At 53.9% G+C, this 16,557-nt stretch overlaps 1 protein-coding gene across 1 annotated transcript; it reads right to left on the bottom strand.

Annotated features, from left to right (window-relative positions):
• Positions 1-1,233: 1,233 nt before the first annotated feature.
• On the bottom strand, positions 1,234-15,674 carry LOC104032887 (scavenger receptor cysteine-rich domain-containing protein DMBT1-like). The gene is made up of 13 exons (XM_075725485.1): positions 14,522-15,674; positions 13,126-13,446; positions 12,225-12,554; positions 10,240-10,569; positions 8,993-9,307; positions 8,255-8,629; positions 7,737-8,042; positions 6,705-7,081; positions 6,216-6,519; positions 5,243-5,560; positions 4,212-4,526; positions 2,217-2,366; positions 1,234-1,439 (listed from the first exon to the last, which is right to left on the bottom strand). The coding sequence occupies exons 1-13, from the start codon at positions 14,592-14,594 to the stop codon at positions 1,375-1,377; spliced, it is 3,579 nt and encodes a 1,192-aa protein (XP_075581600.1). The 5' UTR covers positions 14,595-15,674; the 3' UTR covers positions 1,234-1,374.
• Positions 15,675-16,557: the final 883 nt, after the last annotated feature.

Raw genomic sequence — 16,557 nt, 5'->3', positions numbered from 1 at the left:
CTCAGAGAAGCACTTCTACAAGCCATAAACACTCCTCTGTACGTGCCACAGCCATGGACTTGGCCATAGCCTTGTCTGGTCCTCCTTTGCAAGTGTCCTGCTTGCTGTAGGATCAACTTTTACTCTGAGCTTAGTTCTCTGAGCTTTTGGTCTGTTTGGGCTCTTCATGCACTCCTCGTTTCCCTTGGCAGATGCTTTCCACACATCGTACAAGCCATCTTCTGTTTTCCAGCTTGCTCAATCCTCTCAGGGCACTCCAAGCCTTCATCTTCTAAGCCCCTGCAAGCCAGCATGCCTCCCGTTTCCTCTCTTCCCCCACCTTGCAGATGTTCATGTTTTACCCCACCACAGCCACCGTATTGATCACATCACTCATCCTGTTTCCCTCTGGTTGGCTACCTATCTATTTTCCTGGTCCTTTGTGAGCAGCGCTGTCCTGCCAACACACAGCAGAGTGCTTGCATGGGGTCCTGCTTGGCTGCTCGTAGTCCCATACCACTTGGGTTGACATGAGCCGTGGTGGTACCCAGTGCTTGTTTCTATGACCAGAGCTTCTTAAACCTCCTGCCAGCATCCCTCCGCATGGCTGACTCGCACCTCCATGCCCTCCAACCTTTTCACAAGAAGCCCCTGTCCTCTGAGAGGCCCCAGGAGACAGATGTCCAAGGACACAAGGCGCAGAGGCGCGATTAGGAATACAGCAGATGGAAGCAATCAGCGAGGTCTAGTTGCCCCCATGCAGATGCATCTAGTGACCTGTAGGTCCTTTGTCACGTTTGCCAGTCCCTTATCAATGTCCTAGAACTAGGGCATCTTGGATGGCTCTAAATATCTACATGAGGCCGAAACTAAGCTTTCAGGTGGACTTTGCAAAACTGTTCAATTTAACCATTATAGGGAAACAAGCCCTGGCATATACTTCGGGGTAAAATGCAGCCTCCACTGACTGGGTATAAAAAAAAAGAAGAAAAAAAAACCCCAACAAAAAAATCCTCCAACAGTAAAACACTGCTGGAGTCTTAGAGAATGTTTTTATTTTCACAAATGCATGAAAAAAAATTGAAAGAGGGAACCTGAAATATTTCTATGCGCCAAATGTCTTCTGCATGCAGACTGTTGGTGCCGCACGGTGTGCATCACACCTTTTATCGCTCGGGGTGACTGACCGAGGTGGGCATGGAGATGGGTGGTGGATCTAGTGAGACTTGTAACCTCTGTTAACCACCTGAGACGAGGTGGTCCAGGGCCCTTGGTGAAAGAGCTGTGTGCTGGGACGCAGCTGCATCACTGGAGTTTTAGGTCTAGGCTTGGTCACAGGCTGTGCTGAGCTCTCTTGTTGTCAGCATCCCCAGCAGGAGCCACCTTGGCTGCCACTTACTCTTCCCCATGCGTCGAGACAGACATGTCAGAGACAACCAGCTCCTCCATGCGCACAAAACCTGCAGAGCACAGTGATTCAGTTGACAGTTTGCCCCACGCAGCCTGAATTTTCCCCTTTTTAACAAGACCAACTGAGGATGCTCACTCCACTGGAGATGACACAAATCACTTCGGCTTGGCCAACAACAGTGGCAGCACAGGGCACACCACCATTGCCCCTGCCAGCACTCAGACATGAAGCCTGCTTTGCAGAAACCACCCTTGATCCAGCATTTGGTCCACGCACAGCACCTTTCAGCAACGTGGTGGACATTCAACAAGACAACATGGGGATGTTCAACATGGGCAACCCCAACCGCTCAACCCCACTTTCCAAAAGTCTCCATCATAGCCCCAAAACTTCAGGAACAGGCAGAATTCCTGGTCTTTTCTCACCCCTCGGGCTAAAGATGGAACATCCCTTGCCAACGGGAAGCTAAGAACCTATAGAGCTGTCTTCTGCTCAGAGCTCCTGTCTGATGTACAGGCAGCGCAGGCAGCAGGGGGAAGTGCAGGCAGTGTTCGAGGAGGCTTCAAGGGCTGTCCCGCCTCCCAGTGTGTCCATAACCCAGCAGGGAAGATGGTATCAAAGTGAAAGGGGAAGAGTGGAAAGGAAAAGGGAAAGGGGACGGGGAGAGAAGAGGTCAAATCAGAAAAGAAAGTTCCTTTCAACATGAGCCACGGGGAAAAAAACTTTCTGCCCCAACTCTGCTGACATCAAAGTTTTGAACAAAACTCGTTTCCAGCCACACACTTCTGCAAACTCCATTGCCCTCTTCACCCACAGCAGAGCTCACCTAGGGCGGAATTAAAAGCCCTGTTTTGCATTCGCCGCCGCCTCCTCTGGTACAGAAGAGCCCCGCAGACCATCATCAAGATGATCAAGATGATTGAGACCAGCAACGGCAGCAGTGGCAGAGGCTGTGGAGGTCTGATGGTAACAGAGCCTGTGGGGAGAAAGCAAACAACTGTTCATCCAGAGCTAATTCAGGAGATAAACGGACATCACAAGGACATGAGGAAATGGGCACAGTGTGCGCCATGGCAAATTCCCATTAGGCAATGGAAAATACTCTTTTCCCTCATGAGCATGGTTAAATATTGTAACAGAGATGAGAAAGGCATTTGGATCTCCATCCTTGGGGACTTTCACATCTTCACTGGTCAAGGCCATGGACAACATGGTCTAGTTGGTCGAACAGAGAGTGGAAGATCAGATCAGAGCTCTCCAGAGATCCCTTCCAATCTACATTGCTTTGTGATCATATGATTCAGGAAAGGAGATACAAACAAAGCTTCTGCTAAGACCCTGTCACCATCAGGCACGGTCCCCTCAGTGCTGTAGCACTTTTGCACTGGTCGTGGCCATTCAACGCCCACATCCATGCACCGTCTGGTGCATCACAACTGTCTATGCTTCAAGGGCAGACCGCTGGAGAAGCCAAGGCCGTTCAAGGTGCCACCACTCTGACTGCTCCAAGCAGGGCAACCTGCAAAGTGGCTTATTCCTGGTGGGCCCTACCAGGGCTGGATGACTGCAGAATGGTCCCTTCTACAAACCACATCCCATGGTCACCTGTTTCTCTCCTCAGAGAAGCCTGGGTGACCAGTTAAGACAGAAGGGCCTGCAGGATGTACCACCCATGTGGTACTCTCCCCAAGGAGCCTGCATTTGAGTCCAGGTGGCTCCCAAGCAAGTGCATCCAGTCCTGGATAACTCACTGGATGCAGACGTCCTTCTTAGAAGGACATGGAGATACCTCTCTGTTCCCATTGGCCTTGAGAGGACCACAGAAGCCTTGAGATTTGTCTGAAGTTAAGCAGGAAGAGAAGGGCAAGGGACAAGTCTTTCCAACACCAACCGTGGCCCTCATCTTCCCAGCTCAGCCATGAGGATATTCCCCATGCTGTACATTTTCCTCCTGGAAGGTTTTCATCATAATATTTCCATTTCCTATGGCCAGGATCATTCCCCTCCAACTTGTGCTGAGCACATACTCGGGAACCCCCATCCTGAGATGACGTTGTTGGCCGTGGTGCTCAAGATGATTCCAGTAGGGTCTACAAACGTAGGACCCAGCTTGTGCTGAATGAAAGCCCATCTTCACTCTCCAGCACGTACATCCCTGTTTCTGCCTCCTGAGCCACTAGCAAGTGTGCACTCTCCCAGCTTGAGCAAGGAGATCACACCAGCATAGAATGGTCTGGGTTGGAAGGGACCTTTAAAGGCCATAGAATCATAGAATAATTTAGGTTGGAAAAGACCCTTAAGATCATCGAGTCCAACCGTTAACCTAGCACTGCCAAGCCCACCACTAAACCATGTCCCTAAGGGCCACATCTACACATCTTTTAAATACCTCCAGAGATGGGGACTCAACCACTTCCCTGAGCAGCCTGTTCCAATGCTTGACAACCCTTTCAGTGAAAAAATTTTTCCTAATATCCAACCTAAACCTCCCCTGGCGCAACTTGAGGCCATTTCCTCTCATCCTATCACTTGTTACTTGGGAAAGGAGACCAACACCCACCTCACTACAACCTCCTTTCAGGCAGTTGTAGGGAGCAATAAGGTGTCCCCTCAGCCTCCTTTTCTCCAGGCTAAACAACCCCAGTTCCCTCAGCTGCTCTTCATGACTTGTTTTCTAGACCCTAGGTCATCTAGTCCAACCCCCCTGAGGGACATCTTCTACTAGGTTACGTTACTCAGAGCCCTGTCCAACCTGACCTTGAATTTTTCCACGGCTGGGGCATGGCCAGACCCTTTTCCAAAATGATGGTGGCCACATTACCTGAGCATACCACACCAGCGTCTTCCCCATGGTCACAGTTGTGTGTCCCCCATGGCCTGGCCAGGCACTCCAAGAGGGTGTCCTCCCTCCCCGTGCATTTCACATCGTCCAACCAGATGGCATTGCGCCCTTGCCCAAACCGAGCTGCACCAGGGGCTGAGACCACCGTCCCACAGCCTAGCTGCCGGCACACGACCATGGCATCCTCTTCATCCCAGCTGTCATCACACACGGTCCCCCACTGCTGCCTGTGGAGCACTTCAACTCTCCCAGCACAGAGGCTTGAGCCATTCACCAGCCGTAACACCACAGGGTCTGAAACAGGACAAAGTGGACACCCTTTTTGGAAGTCTGCTTCCATGCCTACGCTGCTCGTAGTGGCTAATGCACACTGCCCATCTTTGCTCCTGGACCTTTGAGAAGGATATGCTTGGTCCTGCCATTATACTGAACATCCCCAAACACCAGAGGGATGTTGGATACTTAAAGTTAGGCATTACTTAACATCAGCTAGAATAAGAAAACTGCTGAAATAGAGAAAATTCAGACATGTTTGCTGGAAAAGCATAAAAGCAGTGGAATATGTAAAACTCTTCCCTTCCTGACCACTGGAGTCCTTGTATGATGGGTCCCTTCTTCCTACACCGCTCTCAATCCAGCAGCTTTTGGTGGTTTTCTGGATTGCAACAAACTCTACATGTCACCTTCTAGGTCCCTAAGTAAAGCCTCTTTCTTCCTGTGCCCTTGAAGGCTTGGCTGTGTGTCTCTTATTGCTTTGCTCAAATTCTTGTGCTCAGCATTTCTCAGATTGCTCAGGTCCTCCACACCCCCAGGGTTTCATCAGCAAGACCAGTCACTGAACAACATGGACACACCTCTGCAGAAGAGCAACCTCAGCTCTTCCATGGGTTTTGGTGCTACCCAGGCTCAGGGGAGACCCTGTCACCAGCAAAGTCACCCTCCCCCTTTCCAGCCACACAGCCCAACAAAGCGCTGAATAACGCCATTTGAGAAAAAAAAAAAAAAATTACCTGAGCACACAACACCAGCATCTTCACCATGGTGGCAATTAATTGGCTCCCCTGCAATCCCGGACCTGCATTCGGAGAGGGTAGCTTCTGCCCCCATGCACTCAATATCAGCCAGCCAGATACGGTTGGACCCTGGCCCAAACTGGGCTGAGCCCGGAGCTGACATGGCCGCCCCGCAGCCCAGCTGCCGGCACACCACCTCGGCATCGCGCAGGTCCCAGCCATCGTCACACACCGTCCCCCACTGCTCGTTATGAAGCACCTCGACCCTCCCCGAGCAGCGGCTGGAGCCGTTCACCAGACGGAGCTGAGCTGGTCCTGGAATTACAAAAGACACGTGGAGCTCAAACACACAGGTGTTTCTTGCCCAGGCATTGGAAGATGGGTCCTCAAACCGTGGTCATCTGCAAGGTGACGTGGAGACCGTCACCGGCACAAACACAGGCATCTGATCCCATTTTAGGTGCCCTCGGGCACCCACGAATCCCAGCAGGAGGGAGCAGCCGTGACACGGGGCTGAATGGGAGACCCACCCCCACCTGGAGGGGTGGCAGGAGGCCAGCGCATCGCAACCGGCACTAGATGCTGGTGTCCGGGCAGTCCAGCCACACAAGATGGACCCAAGGTGGAGCGGAGGTTCAATGGACTTTACGGTACCGTGACAATGCGAGTCACGGTAGCACTGTCCATGTATGACAAAGGAAAGGATGCTCATAGCAGAAGAGCTGAGGGACCAGTTAAGGGGTTATAGGGGAGAGCAAGGTGGTCGCTGGCGACTGACACTCGTTCTCCTGGGAGAAAGTCCTCATGGTGGCCAAGGGGAGCTGCTGCTCTCCGACAACCTGAAATTGGTTGCTACACAGACGCAAGAGGCCTAATGTCAGCAGAGCGGAGCTGTTTCTCCACTGAGTTATCCATGCACCAACGGTGCTCCTTCCAGAGCTGCACCACAGTGGAGTACGAGGTGGCTTACCCAGGCACACCACGCTGGCATCTTCTTGGTGGCCACAGTTATTCTCTCCCCACGGTCTGGCCCTGCACTCGGACAGGGCAGCCTCGGTGCCGGTGCAGTTCACATCGTCCAGCCAGATGGGCTCGTGCCCCATCCCAAACTGAGCTCTGGGCGGAGCGGCTACGGCTGTCCCACAGCCCAGCTGCCGGCACACCACTGCTGCGTCGTCCAGGTCCCAGCCGTCGTCGCACACGCTTCCCCATCGCTGCTTGTGCAGCACCTCAACTCTCCCAGAGCAGTGATTCGAGCCGTTCACCAGCCGGACCTCTGTAGGGTCTGAAACGGAAAGATAGAGAGGTGTCGCCTTGCGGTGGTGCGCCTGGTGACGTAGAAAGCAAGTGTTGGATGCGAGATGGAGGATGAGTCCCCACATGTTCAGCATTTCTCTTGACTCTGAGATTTGAGGATCCCCATGCGGAAAGAACATCATCACAGATAAGCAAGGAACACTGGCCCTGGAGCTCCTGCAGTGTTGCTACCCAGGAGCTCATCAGCAGAGGAACAGCAGCTACCTGAGCACACCACACCAGCATCCTCTCCATGGTGGCACTTGTGAACTCCTTTCGGCTCGGCCCCGCATTCGGAGAGGGCAGACTCGCTCCCTGTGCAGTTCACCTCATCCAGCCAGATGGCATCACGTCCCCGGCCAAAGCGAGCCGAGCCCGGGGCTGCGACTGCCGCCCCGCAGCCCAGCTGCCGGCACACCACCTCGGCATCGCGCAGGTCCCAGCCATCGTCACACACCGTCCCCCACTGCTCGTTATGAAGCACCTCGACCCTCCCCGAGCAGCGGCTGGAGCCGTTCACCAGACGGAGCTGAGCTGGTCCTGGAATTACAAAAGACACGTGGAGCTCAAACACACAGGTGTTTCTTGCCCAGGCATTGGAAGATGGGTCCTCAAACCGTGGTCATCTGCAAGGTGACGTGGAGACCGTCACCGGCACAAACACAGGCATCTGATCCCATTTTAGGTGCCCTTGGGCACCCACGAATCCCAGCAGGAGGGAGCAGCCGTGACACGGGGCTGAATGGGAGACCCACCCCCACCTGGAGGGGTGGCAGGAGGCCAGCGCATCGCAACCGGCACTAGATGCTGGTGTCCGGGCAGTCCAGCCACACAAGATGGACCCAAGGTGGAGCGGAGGTTCAATGGACTTTACGGTACCGTGACAATGCGAGTCACGGTAGCACTGTCCATGTATGACAAAGGAAAGGATGCTCATAGCAGAAGAGCTGAGGGACCAGTTAAGGGGTTATAGGGGAGAGCAAGGTGGTCGCTGGCGACTGACACTCGTTCTCCTGGGAGAAAGTCCTCATGGTGGCCAAGGGGAGCTGCTGCTCTCCGACAACCTGAAATTGGTTGCTACACAGACGCAAGAGGCCTAATGTCAGCAGAGCGGAGCTGTTTCTCCACTGAGTTATCCATGCACCAACGGTGCTCCTTCCAGAGCTGCACCACAGTGGAGTACGAGGTGGCTTACCCAGGCACACCACGCTGGCATCTTCTTGGTGGCCACAGTTATTCTCTCCCCACGGTCTGGCCCTGCACTCGGACAGGGCAGCCTCGGTGCCGGTGCAGTTCACATCGTCCAGCCAGATGGGCTCGTGCCCCATCCCAAACTGAGCTCTGGGCGGAGCGGCTACAGCTGTCCCACAGCCCAGCTGCCGGCACACCACTGCTGCGTCGTCCAGGTCCCAGCCGTCGTCGCACACGCTTCCCCATCGCTGCTTGTGCAGCACCTCAACTCTCCCAGAGCAGCGATTCGAGCCGTTCACCAGCCGGACCTCTGTAGGGTCTGAAACGGAAAGATAGAGAGGTGTCGCCTTGCGGTGGTGCGCCTGGTGACGTAGAAAGCAAGTGTTAGATGTGAGATGGAGGATGAGTGCCCACATGTTCAGCATTTCTCTTGACTCTGAGATTTGAGGATCCCCATGCGGAAAGAACATCATCACAGATAAGCAAGGAACACTGGCCCTGGAGCTCCTGCAGTGTTGCTACCCAGGAGCTCATCAGCAGAGGAACAGCAGCTACCTGAGCACACCGCACCAGCATCCTCTCCATGGTGGCACTTGTGAACTCCTTTCGGCTCAGCCCCGCATTCGGAGAGGGCAGACTCGCTCCCTGTGCAGTTCACCTCATCCAGCCAGATGGCATCACGTCCCCGGCCAAAGCGAGCTGAGCCCGGGGCTGCGACTGCCGCCCCGCAGCCCAGCTGCCAGCACACCACCTCGGCATCGCGCAGGTCCCAGCCATCGTCACACACCGTCCCCCACTGCTCGTTATGAAGCACCTCGACCCTCCCCGAGCAGCGGCTGGGGCCGTTCACCAACCGAAGCACCATTGGGTCTGGAATGAAGAAGGACACCAAGAACCCTTCAGGAAGGGCTGCTGGAAACGTTCCTGGACATGGGATCTTGTGCAGGACCATGGCCCCCTCTACTCTTGGCTCCCTGGCATGACCCCTTCACAAAACAGGGATTCCTGTGGGACCCAGCATGGTCATTCACACCAGGGAGATGCTCAGTGGTTGTCCACTTGCGCTGAAAATGAGCCAGGGTACATGGGAGAAGCAGCAGTGATGGGATCCCTCTTGCATCCCTTGCCCTTATTACCATTATTATCATTAGTATCAAGGGAATTATCATTCCCTTGCCCTCTGGAGGAAAGGGAGCTATGGCTTGGTAGTGGCACCGCTCTTCCTACGGACACGCAGAAGGAACACACTGGGGGGGTCACCTGAGCACACCACGCTGGCGTCTTCCCCGTGGTGGCAGTTGTGGATGCCCCACACCTGGGCTCTGCACTCGGTAAGGGCAGCCTCCGTCCCCTGGCAGCTGACTGTCTCCAGCCAGATGGGGTCATAGCCCCTGCCAAACCTGGCCCAGCCTGGAGCAGAGATTGGAGCACCACAGCCCAGCTGCCGGCACACCACTTTGGCATCCTCCATGTCCCAGCCGTTGTCACACACGGACCCCCACTGCCAGTTGTGAAGCACCTCGAGGCGCCCAGCGCAGCGATTTGGGCCATTCACCAGCCGTAGCTCCGTAGGGTCTAAAGGGGGAATGACACAAATGAATAAATGGCAGCATGGTGCACCTCAGCCCTCTGAAGCAGACTCCCTGCTGGTGTTGGTGACGATGTGCAATCGTACAAGGTACGACTACATAATCATGCTTCCCCCATCCACATCAGCATCTTCAGTTGGAAGCAACAGAAAGACCTGGTTGTATTCAGGAGAAGGTAAAAACACTGTGGGATGCCTCACAGAGAGTGTTTCCCCTGGGTAATACCAAGAAGACTCTTGGACATCCATGTCCAATCCATGAGCGTGCTCTGGAGGTCTGCTAGGGTGACTACATCTACCTCAGAGAACACATCTAACAATGAAAGACACTAAAAACTTGCATTTATTTACTCTAACTAAATTAAGGCTGGACTGGCTTGGCTCCATCAAGGAGGAGAGTCTTTCCATGCTGTTTCTCTGTTTGCTCTGCTCTACTGCAGCTCCTTGCAAATATTCCCTGAAGTCACACCGGTGTAAGACAGGGCTGGCATCCCATTGCAAGCTGGAGGGATGGGGGGGATGTCTTTTCATCTTGGACTACCTCTAGAGATCCAGAAGAAGCTTGGGACATAGAGATGGAGAAGCCTGCAGCCATGCATGGCAAGCATCAATGGCCAAATGCCTCCTCTGACCACAGGCACTTCAACATTCAGAGCAGGTGTGCATGGACATGGCAAGCCACTTGAGAACCGACAGTTTAAGGTGTCAGATAGAGGACTACCACAAACGGGCAGGAGTGCATTCAGATATTCCATTGATATGATGCCTACAGAAGCAGAGCTACCTCACCTCCCAAGCATTTTTGACTGTTGCTTGCAATGACATTATACCCAAAGGAAAACAACATGTGCAGGGAGGGAAGCAAACTGAAATTAGATGCGAGCGTACCTACAGAAAAACTTCTCCCTGAAGCCATGACCCGGACCAGGCTTACCTGAGCACACGACACCCGCATCTTCACCATGGTTGCAGTTATGGGCTCCCCAGGGCTTGAAGCTGCATTCAGTGATGGCACCTTCCATCCCCGTGCAGTTCACGTCGTCCAGCCAGATGGGACCGTGTCCTTGCCCAAACAGAGCCCTGCCAGGGGCTGACACGGCCAGCCCGCAGCCCAGCTGCCGGCAGACCACCTCGGCATCACTCAGGTTCCAGCTGTCATCGCACACCGTCCCCCACTGCTGGTTGTGGTGGACCTCGACTCGCCCTGAGCAGCGGCTGGAGCCATTCACCAGCCGGACCTGAGTTGGTTCTGAAAAGAGACAAGCACCAAAACCATCTGGATATCATAGGAGAGGTGACAGCGCTGGAGCTGCCCAGTCCTTCAGTCATCCCAGAACCTTGCGCTGGAGGGTGAGGAGGTTGCCCACCCAAAGTGAGAAAAGCAGGCTCTCCTCAGGCGCTCACCACCTCCCCAAACTCACCACCCTCCCTGGCGGGTGGCATCTGGATGGACTTGCCCCAGAAGCTCCCTCTTTCCTTCCCCAGCACACACCCACCCATCAGGGGATACTTCCTGCCTCCACTGGCAGGGCTGCAATCATAAATCATAGAATCATAGAATTGTTCCGGTTGGAAAAGACCTTTAAGATCATCCAGTCCAACCATTCACCTACACTACCAAGTCCACCACTAAAACAATTAAGGGTAGAGTAGCAATTTCATGTTTCCTGGCTTGGGGGCTGGACTATTTTTAATGAAAGTAAAAACTAGGAATCATTAAGATTGGAAAGGACCTCTAAGATCATCAGTCCAACCATCAACCCAACACCACCATGCCCACTAAACCATATCCCAGAGTGCCACATCTACCTGTTTTTTGAACACTTCCAGGGATGGGGACTCCACCACCTCTCTGGGCAGCCTGTTCCAATGCTTGACTCCCCTTTCCGTGAAGAAATTTTTCCTAATATCCAACCTAAACCTCCCCTGGCGCAGCTTGAGCCCATTTCCTCTCATCCTATCACTAACTACATGGGAGAAGAGACCAACACCCACCTCACTACAACCTCCTTTCAGGGAGATGTAGAGAGCGATAAGGTCTCCCCTCAGCCTCCTCTTCTCCAGACTAAACAATCCCAGTTCCCTCAGCCGCTCCCCATCAGCCCTGTGCTCCAGACCCTTCACCAGCCTTGCTGCCCTTCTCTGGACACGCTCCAGCACCTCAATGTCCTTCTTGTATTGAGGGGCCCAAAACTGGACACAATGGAGGTATCTACATCCAGGACCATTTCAAAGGTCTTCTGCTCTTTCCTCTACCCTTCCATCAAAAAAAAAAAAAAAAAAGACTATGATAGTGTCCTGGTTTTGGCTGGGGTAGAGGTAATTTTCTTCCTAGCAGCAGGCACAGTGCTGTGGTTTGGATTTAGGATGAAAAGAATGTTGATAACACGCTGATGGTTTCAGTTGTTGCTCAGTACTGCTTATGCCAGTCAAGGACTTTTCAGTTTCCCATGCTCTGCCAGGGGCACAAGAAGCTGGGAGGGGGCACAGCCAGAATAGTTGATCCAAACTGCCCCAAGGGCTATTCCATACCATGTGACGTCATGGGCAGTATAGAAACTGGGGGGGTTGGCCGGGGAGCAGCGATCGCTGCTCGGGAACTGTCTGGGTATCGGTCGGCGGGTGGTGAGCAATTGCATTGGGCATCACTTGCTTTGGATATTATTATTATTATCATTATCATATTGTTATTATTATCATTACTATTTTACTTTATTTCCATTATTAAACTGTTCTTATCTCAACCCAGGAGTGTTTCTCACTCCTACTCCTCCGATTCTCTCCCCCATCCCATTGGGGCAGGGGAGTGAGCGAGCGGCTGCGTGGTGCTTGGTTGCTGGCTGGGGCTGAACCACGACAGACAGCCTGGGTGCCAGCCCTGACGGGGCAGGAGTCAAGAGTTACCTGTGCATTCAATGCCAGCATCCTCTCCGTGGTTGCAGTTATGGCTTCCCCAGGACATGGCCTGGCACAGAGAAAGGGCAGCCTCCGTCCCAACACAGGTCACTTCGTCAAGCCAGATGGGCCCTGACCCTTGCCCAAAGGTACCCTGGACCAGAGCTGACAGTGCTTGGCCACAGCCCACCTCCCTGCACACCACTTCGGCATCCATCATGCTCCAGCCGTCGTCACACACGGTGCCCCATTTGCCATTGTGGAGGACTTCGACTCTGCCGGAGCAGAAACTTGAGCCGTTCACCAGCCTGGTACGCGTCGAACCTGGATCGGGAGCCCCTGCGAACACCCCCAGGGAGCAAACAGTCAGAGATTTTGCTGGGCATGTCGTCGCTGGCAATGCTTAGAAGCAGTCTGCCCAGCAAGCATCTGACAGGCTGTGCCCATGAAGGGGTTCATCCCCGTGAAGCCAGGAAGCGGCTGGGCTAAGAAATGGCCAGGGAGCTGCAGCCTCAATGCCAGGAGATGTGGAGAGCTTTGGAAGGTGAGAACAGCATTTGGAGATTGCCTGGAGCAATGATGTGAAAAGGCTAATTCTTCACAAAATTAGGTAGGGAGGGAGTAATTCTGCCTACCTGTAGAGGCCAGATCCAGCTCAAAATTAAGGGTCCTACCTGCCAGCGGCCATAGATATGTGTCTACCTGTGAGCTAGGTGCCTCCTCTCACTGTACAATCAGAGGACACCCAGTCAACAGCAAGGAGCAACCAGTCAACAAGAAGTGGCTACCGGTCAACAACAAGGGGCAACCAGTCAACAGCAAGAGGCAAGATAGTTGTCCTGCCTGCTCTTTAACCCTTTGCTTGTCCACAGTGGCTGATGCAAGCCATGGTGGGTGCGTTTTTCCTCACCAGAGCACACGACGCTGGCGTCTTCCTTGTGCCCGCAGTTGTGGGCTCCCCAGGGCCGTGCCTGGCACTCGGAAAGGGCGGCCTCTGTCCCGGCACAGCGTACGTTATCCAGCCAGATGGGGTCTGCTCCTTGCCCGTAGCGAGCCCCGCCAACGGCCGACAGCGCTGTCCCACAGCCCAACTGCCGGCAGACTACGCGGGCTCCGTTGAGGTCCCAGTGGTCATCGCACACCGTCCCCCAGGTGCCATTGTAAAACACCTCCAGCCGGCCCGTGCAGGAGTCGGGGCCATTCACCAGCCTTACGTCAGCAGGACCTGACACTGGTGACGATGGAAAGCAAAAGGAAGGAGATGTTAATGGGAAATGATGCAAAAGAAGAGGCTAGGCAGCAGCTGGGAAAGCATCTTGACACTTGTTGGCCAAAAGGAGTGGGGAAGAACCAGCAAGAGAGAGAGAAGGACATGAACAATTATAATTTGATTATAATTATTTTTAGGGGGACACATGGCAGCTTGCCCTTGAGCAAACTTGAGGCTTTTCCAGCTGAGAATACAGTCCCTCAACACCAGGAAGGCCAAAATACAATAAGACATTTTGCTAATTGCTTTTTAAGTGCACTGCTAATTGCTTTTTAAGTGCCTGACTCTGCACAGGTTGCAGGATGAACTCCCTAAGCACACCACCAGCACAGGTAACTGAGTTGCAGGCTCTTTGTGGGAGTGATTTTGAGCAAGACTGTGCAGCCAGAGCACAAGGTGGCAGGGACTCTGCACCCACGGCCCTAACCTGGCTTTGCTGGATGAACAGCCTTGACTTCAGGGTAAGGAATGGAGCCGAGCAAAGGGCTCCCTTATTTTCGGCAAGCACCCATCCTGCTTTCTCAGACCAGCCTGACCCAAGCACATCAGCACCGTGATATTTCCTTCCCCATCACAGGGCAGGTAAATCCCATTCCTCCTAGTTTTTTGGCCATTCAAGCTCCATAGCCCATCATGAGCCCTACTGAAATGGCAGCAACACGCTCGCTGCACTTGGTTTCTTCACCTTTCCCTCTTTTCACTACTTATTCCTAATGTGCTGTGCGACTCTATGCTGCCTTCTGCAGCCATCGGCTGGAGGAGACCTGCTCGCTGCAGCTGGGCTTGGCAGGTCTGCGTCTACCCTACTTGCAGAAGCACCCGTGAAACCATGGGCGCTGCTCTACACACACACCTTATGAAGCCATGAAACCATGGGTGTTGCTCTAAACATGCACCTTACAAATTTGCAGCAGCCACAATCAAGCCGCCCAGAAACAAAGAGGAGCGGCAGCACTCTGGCACGCTGCGTCCCAAAATGCAGCATGCAACCAGCACGGGGAGAAGGAGACGCGGCGGGAAACGTGAGAGCACTCACCGCACAGCCCTGTGAGGATGAGGAGGATCTCTGCAGCCCCAAGCCCAGCATGGGTGGATAGTCTGTCGCCCATAGGGTGCCCAGCTGACCGCAAAGTGCTTTTGGAGAAGCTGCTCCCAGCCTGGCAGGGGTGCGGGAAGAGGTAGGCTTGGCAGAGGCTGAGATCAGGTCCACCATCACCAGATGGAGAAGTATGCTGAAGACCTGATGAAGGCAGCTGGGAGAGGACACTTTCCGCACTACTCCGTCCCCCGGCTCCCCGGTGGCTCTTGCATCATGTGGAGCCTAGTAGATGAAGAGGAACCAAATCTTCCGCTTTCAGCTTGATCCTTGGTGACCAGCAAGCATCCTCTGGCCACATCACCCATGGGTGGTGTCCCATGAGTCCATTGCGCAAGAGGATATCAGATGGGCGACGGGGAGGGCTGGGGGAGTTGCGGGGCTTGGTTGTAGGGTCTTAGCTTCACCCCAGCAAGTGCGTCTGCTCATATGCAATGCGGACTCCATAGCCAACAGACAAGAAAATGGATAAGCATCAAATGGCCCATTGCCTTGATGAGGAGCAGACTCAGGTCTGGCCACACCGAGGGGGCTGAGACCAGCAGATCAGGCATGGGCACCAGCATGGCAACCCTTCAGGAGCATCTCAGAGGCTTGGGACAGACAGCAGGTGCTCTTGACAGGGAAGGAGAGCAGCCTCTTCCACTTTCAGCTACTATCTCATTCAGATCTGAAGCAGAAATTCAGCCCAAACCTGTGGAGGCCATCTGGAAGAGGTCCTTTTCTCCATCCCCATGGGCAAACACGGGCAGTAAGGCTGCAGACATGCCTGTGGGACCACAACTGGCAGCAGGGCAGCCAAGGATCTCCCAGTTATTAATTGCTGAGCAGAGGACACCAGACAACATGTCTTCCCACCTAGCTCTTGTTCTCCTTTTTTGCTTGGCTTAAACTGCCATCTTCCTCATGATTCTTTCCTCCTCTTCAGCTCACCCAGGTCTGGGATGGGGTCTCCATGGTTGACCCAAGGATTTCAACCAAGTCTCATCGGTCAAAAATGGCTGGGGCAGGCATCGACTTGGGGTTGCTTTTAGGATTCAGCCTCAGGAACGAACCTTGGGCTTACCACAATGAAGCTCTAAGCTACAAATTCAGTTTCGGACTTTGCTGAAGGTGAGCAGGAGCCCACAGCCAGCTGATGGAGATTGGTGATGGCTGCTTGGTATCAACCACCCCCAGAAATGCTTGCCGCATGGCAAATGTCTGGGAAGACTTCATACGGATGGTGGAAGGCAAAACAAGTTCCTTTTGCCAATTATTTTTTTCCCCTGGTTTTTAAATAAAATAAAATAAGGTTGAGTAAGGTAGAAATGACCACCAAGGTATGAAACAATGAAGCCGTAACTTGCTGTACCCACTTTGCCTGGGTTTCAAACCACTTCCAGCATTGCCCCTCCGCATGGGGCACTGATTTTGGGTGAGCATCCTCTTGCAAACATTGCACCGAGAGCAGCAGCCACTGTCAGAGGCAAGGAATGCCTCGTGGGGAAGGGAAAGGGCTCGTCTGATGCCTCTGTTGCTCAGAGAAGCCTCCTGCTCCAGGGAAGGTGGCACCGGGAGTCACGGAGGAGCAGGAGTAAGAGGAAGCATTTCAGATGGCCCACTGAATCAGCTGGTGCAGCCAATGCCACACGTACATGGGCAGGAAAACTTGTGTTGGAGCACCTCCAGCATCACCTCCAGCACTGCAGGCAGGGCTGGTGTTTTGTGTCCTACACGAGGTCCCCAAGGGCGCACAGGGTGCAGATGGAGATGGCTGGAGGACAAGGACACCTGGCATGCTCCACGTGCATAGGGAAGGTGGGCAGAAGCATGTGCTGATCCTGAGGTCTGGCCAGGTGAGGGACCTTGCTGTCTGCCTGGGCTCCTCCTCTGCTGGGATGAGATCCAGGCTGCTGGGAGGAAGCAGGAGGAGATCCAGGCTGCTGGGGGGGCTTTTCAGGGATCTGTAGGGCACAGCTGGGGATATTTGCCAC

Source organism: Pelecanus crispus, chromosome 31 (assembly GCF_030463565.1).
Source record: "Pelecanus crispus isolate bPelCri1 chromosome 31, bPelCri1.pri, whole genome shotgun sequence".
NCBI classification, from domain to species: Eukaryota; Metazoa; Chordata; class Aves; order Pelecaniformes; family Pelecanidae; genus Pelecanus; species Pelecanus crispus.
This window is presented reverse-complemented; position numbering and strand designations above follow the sequence as displayed.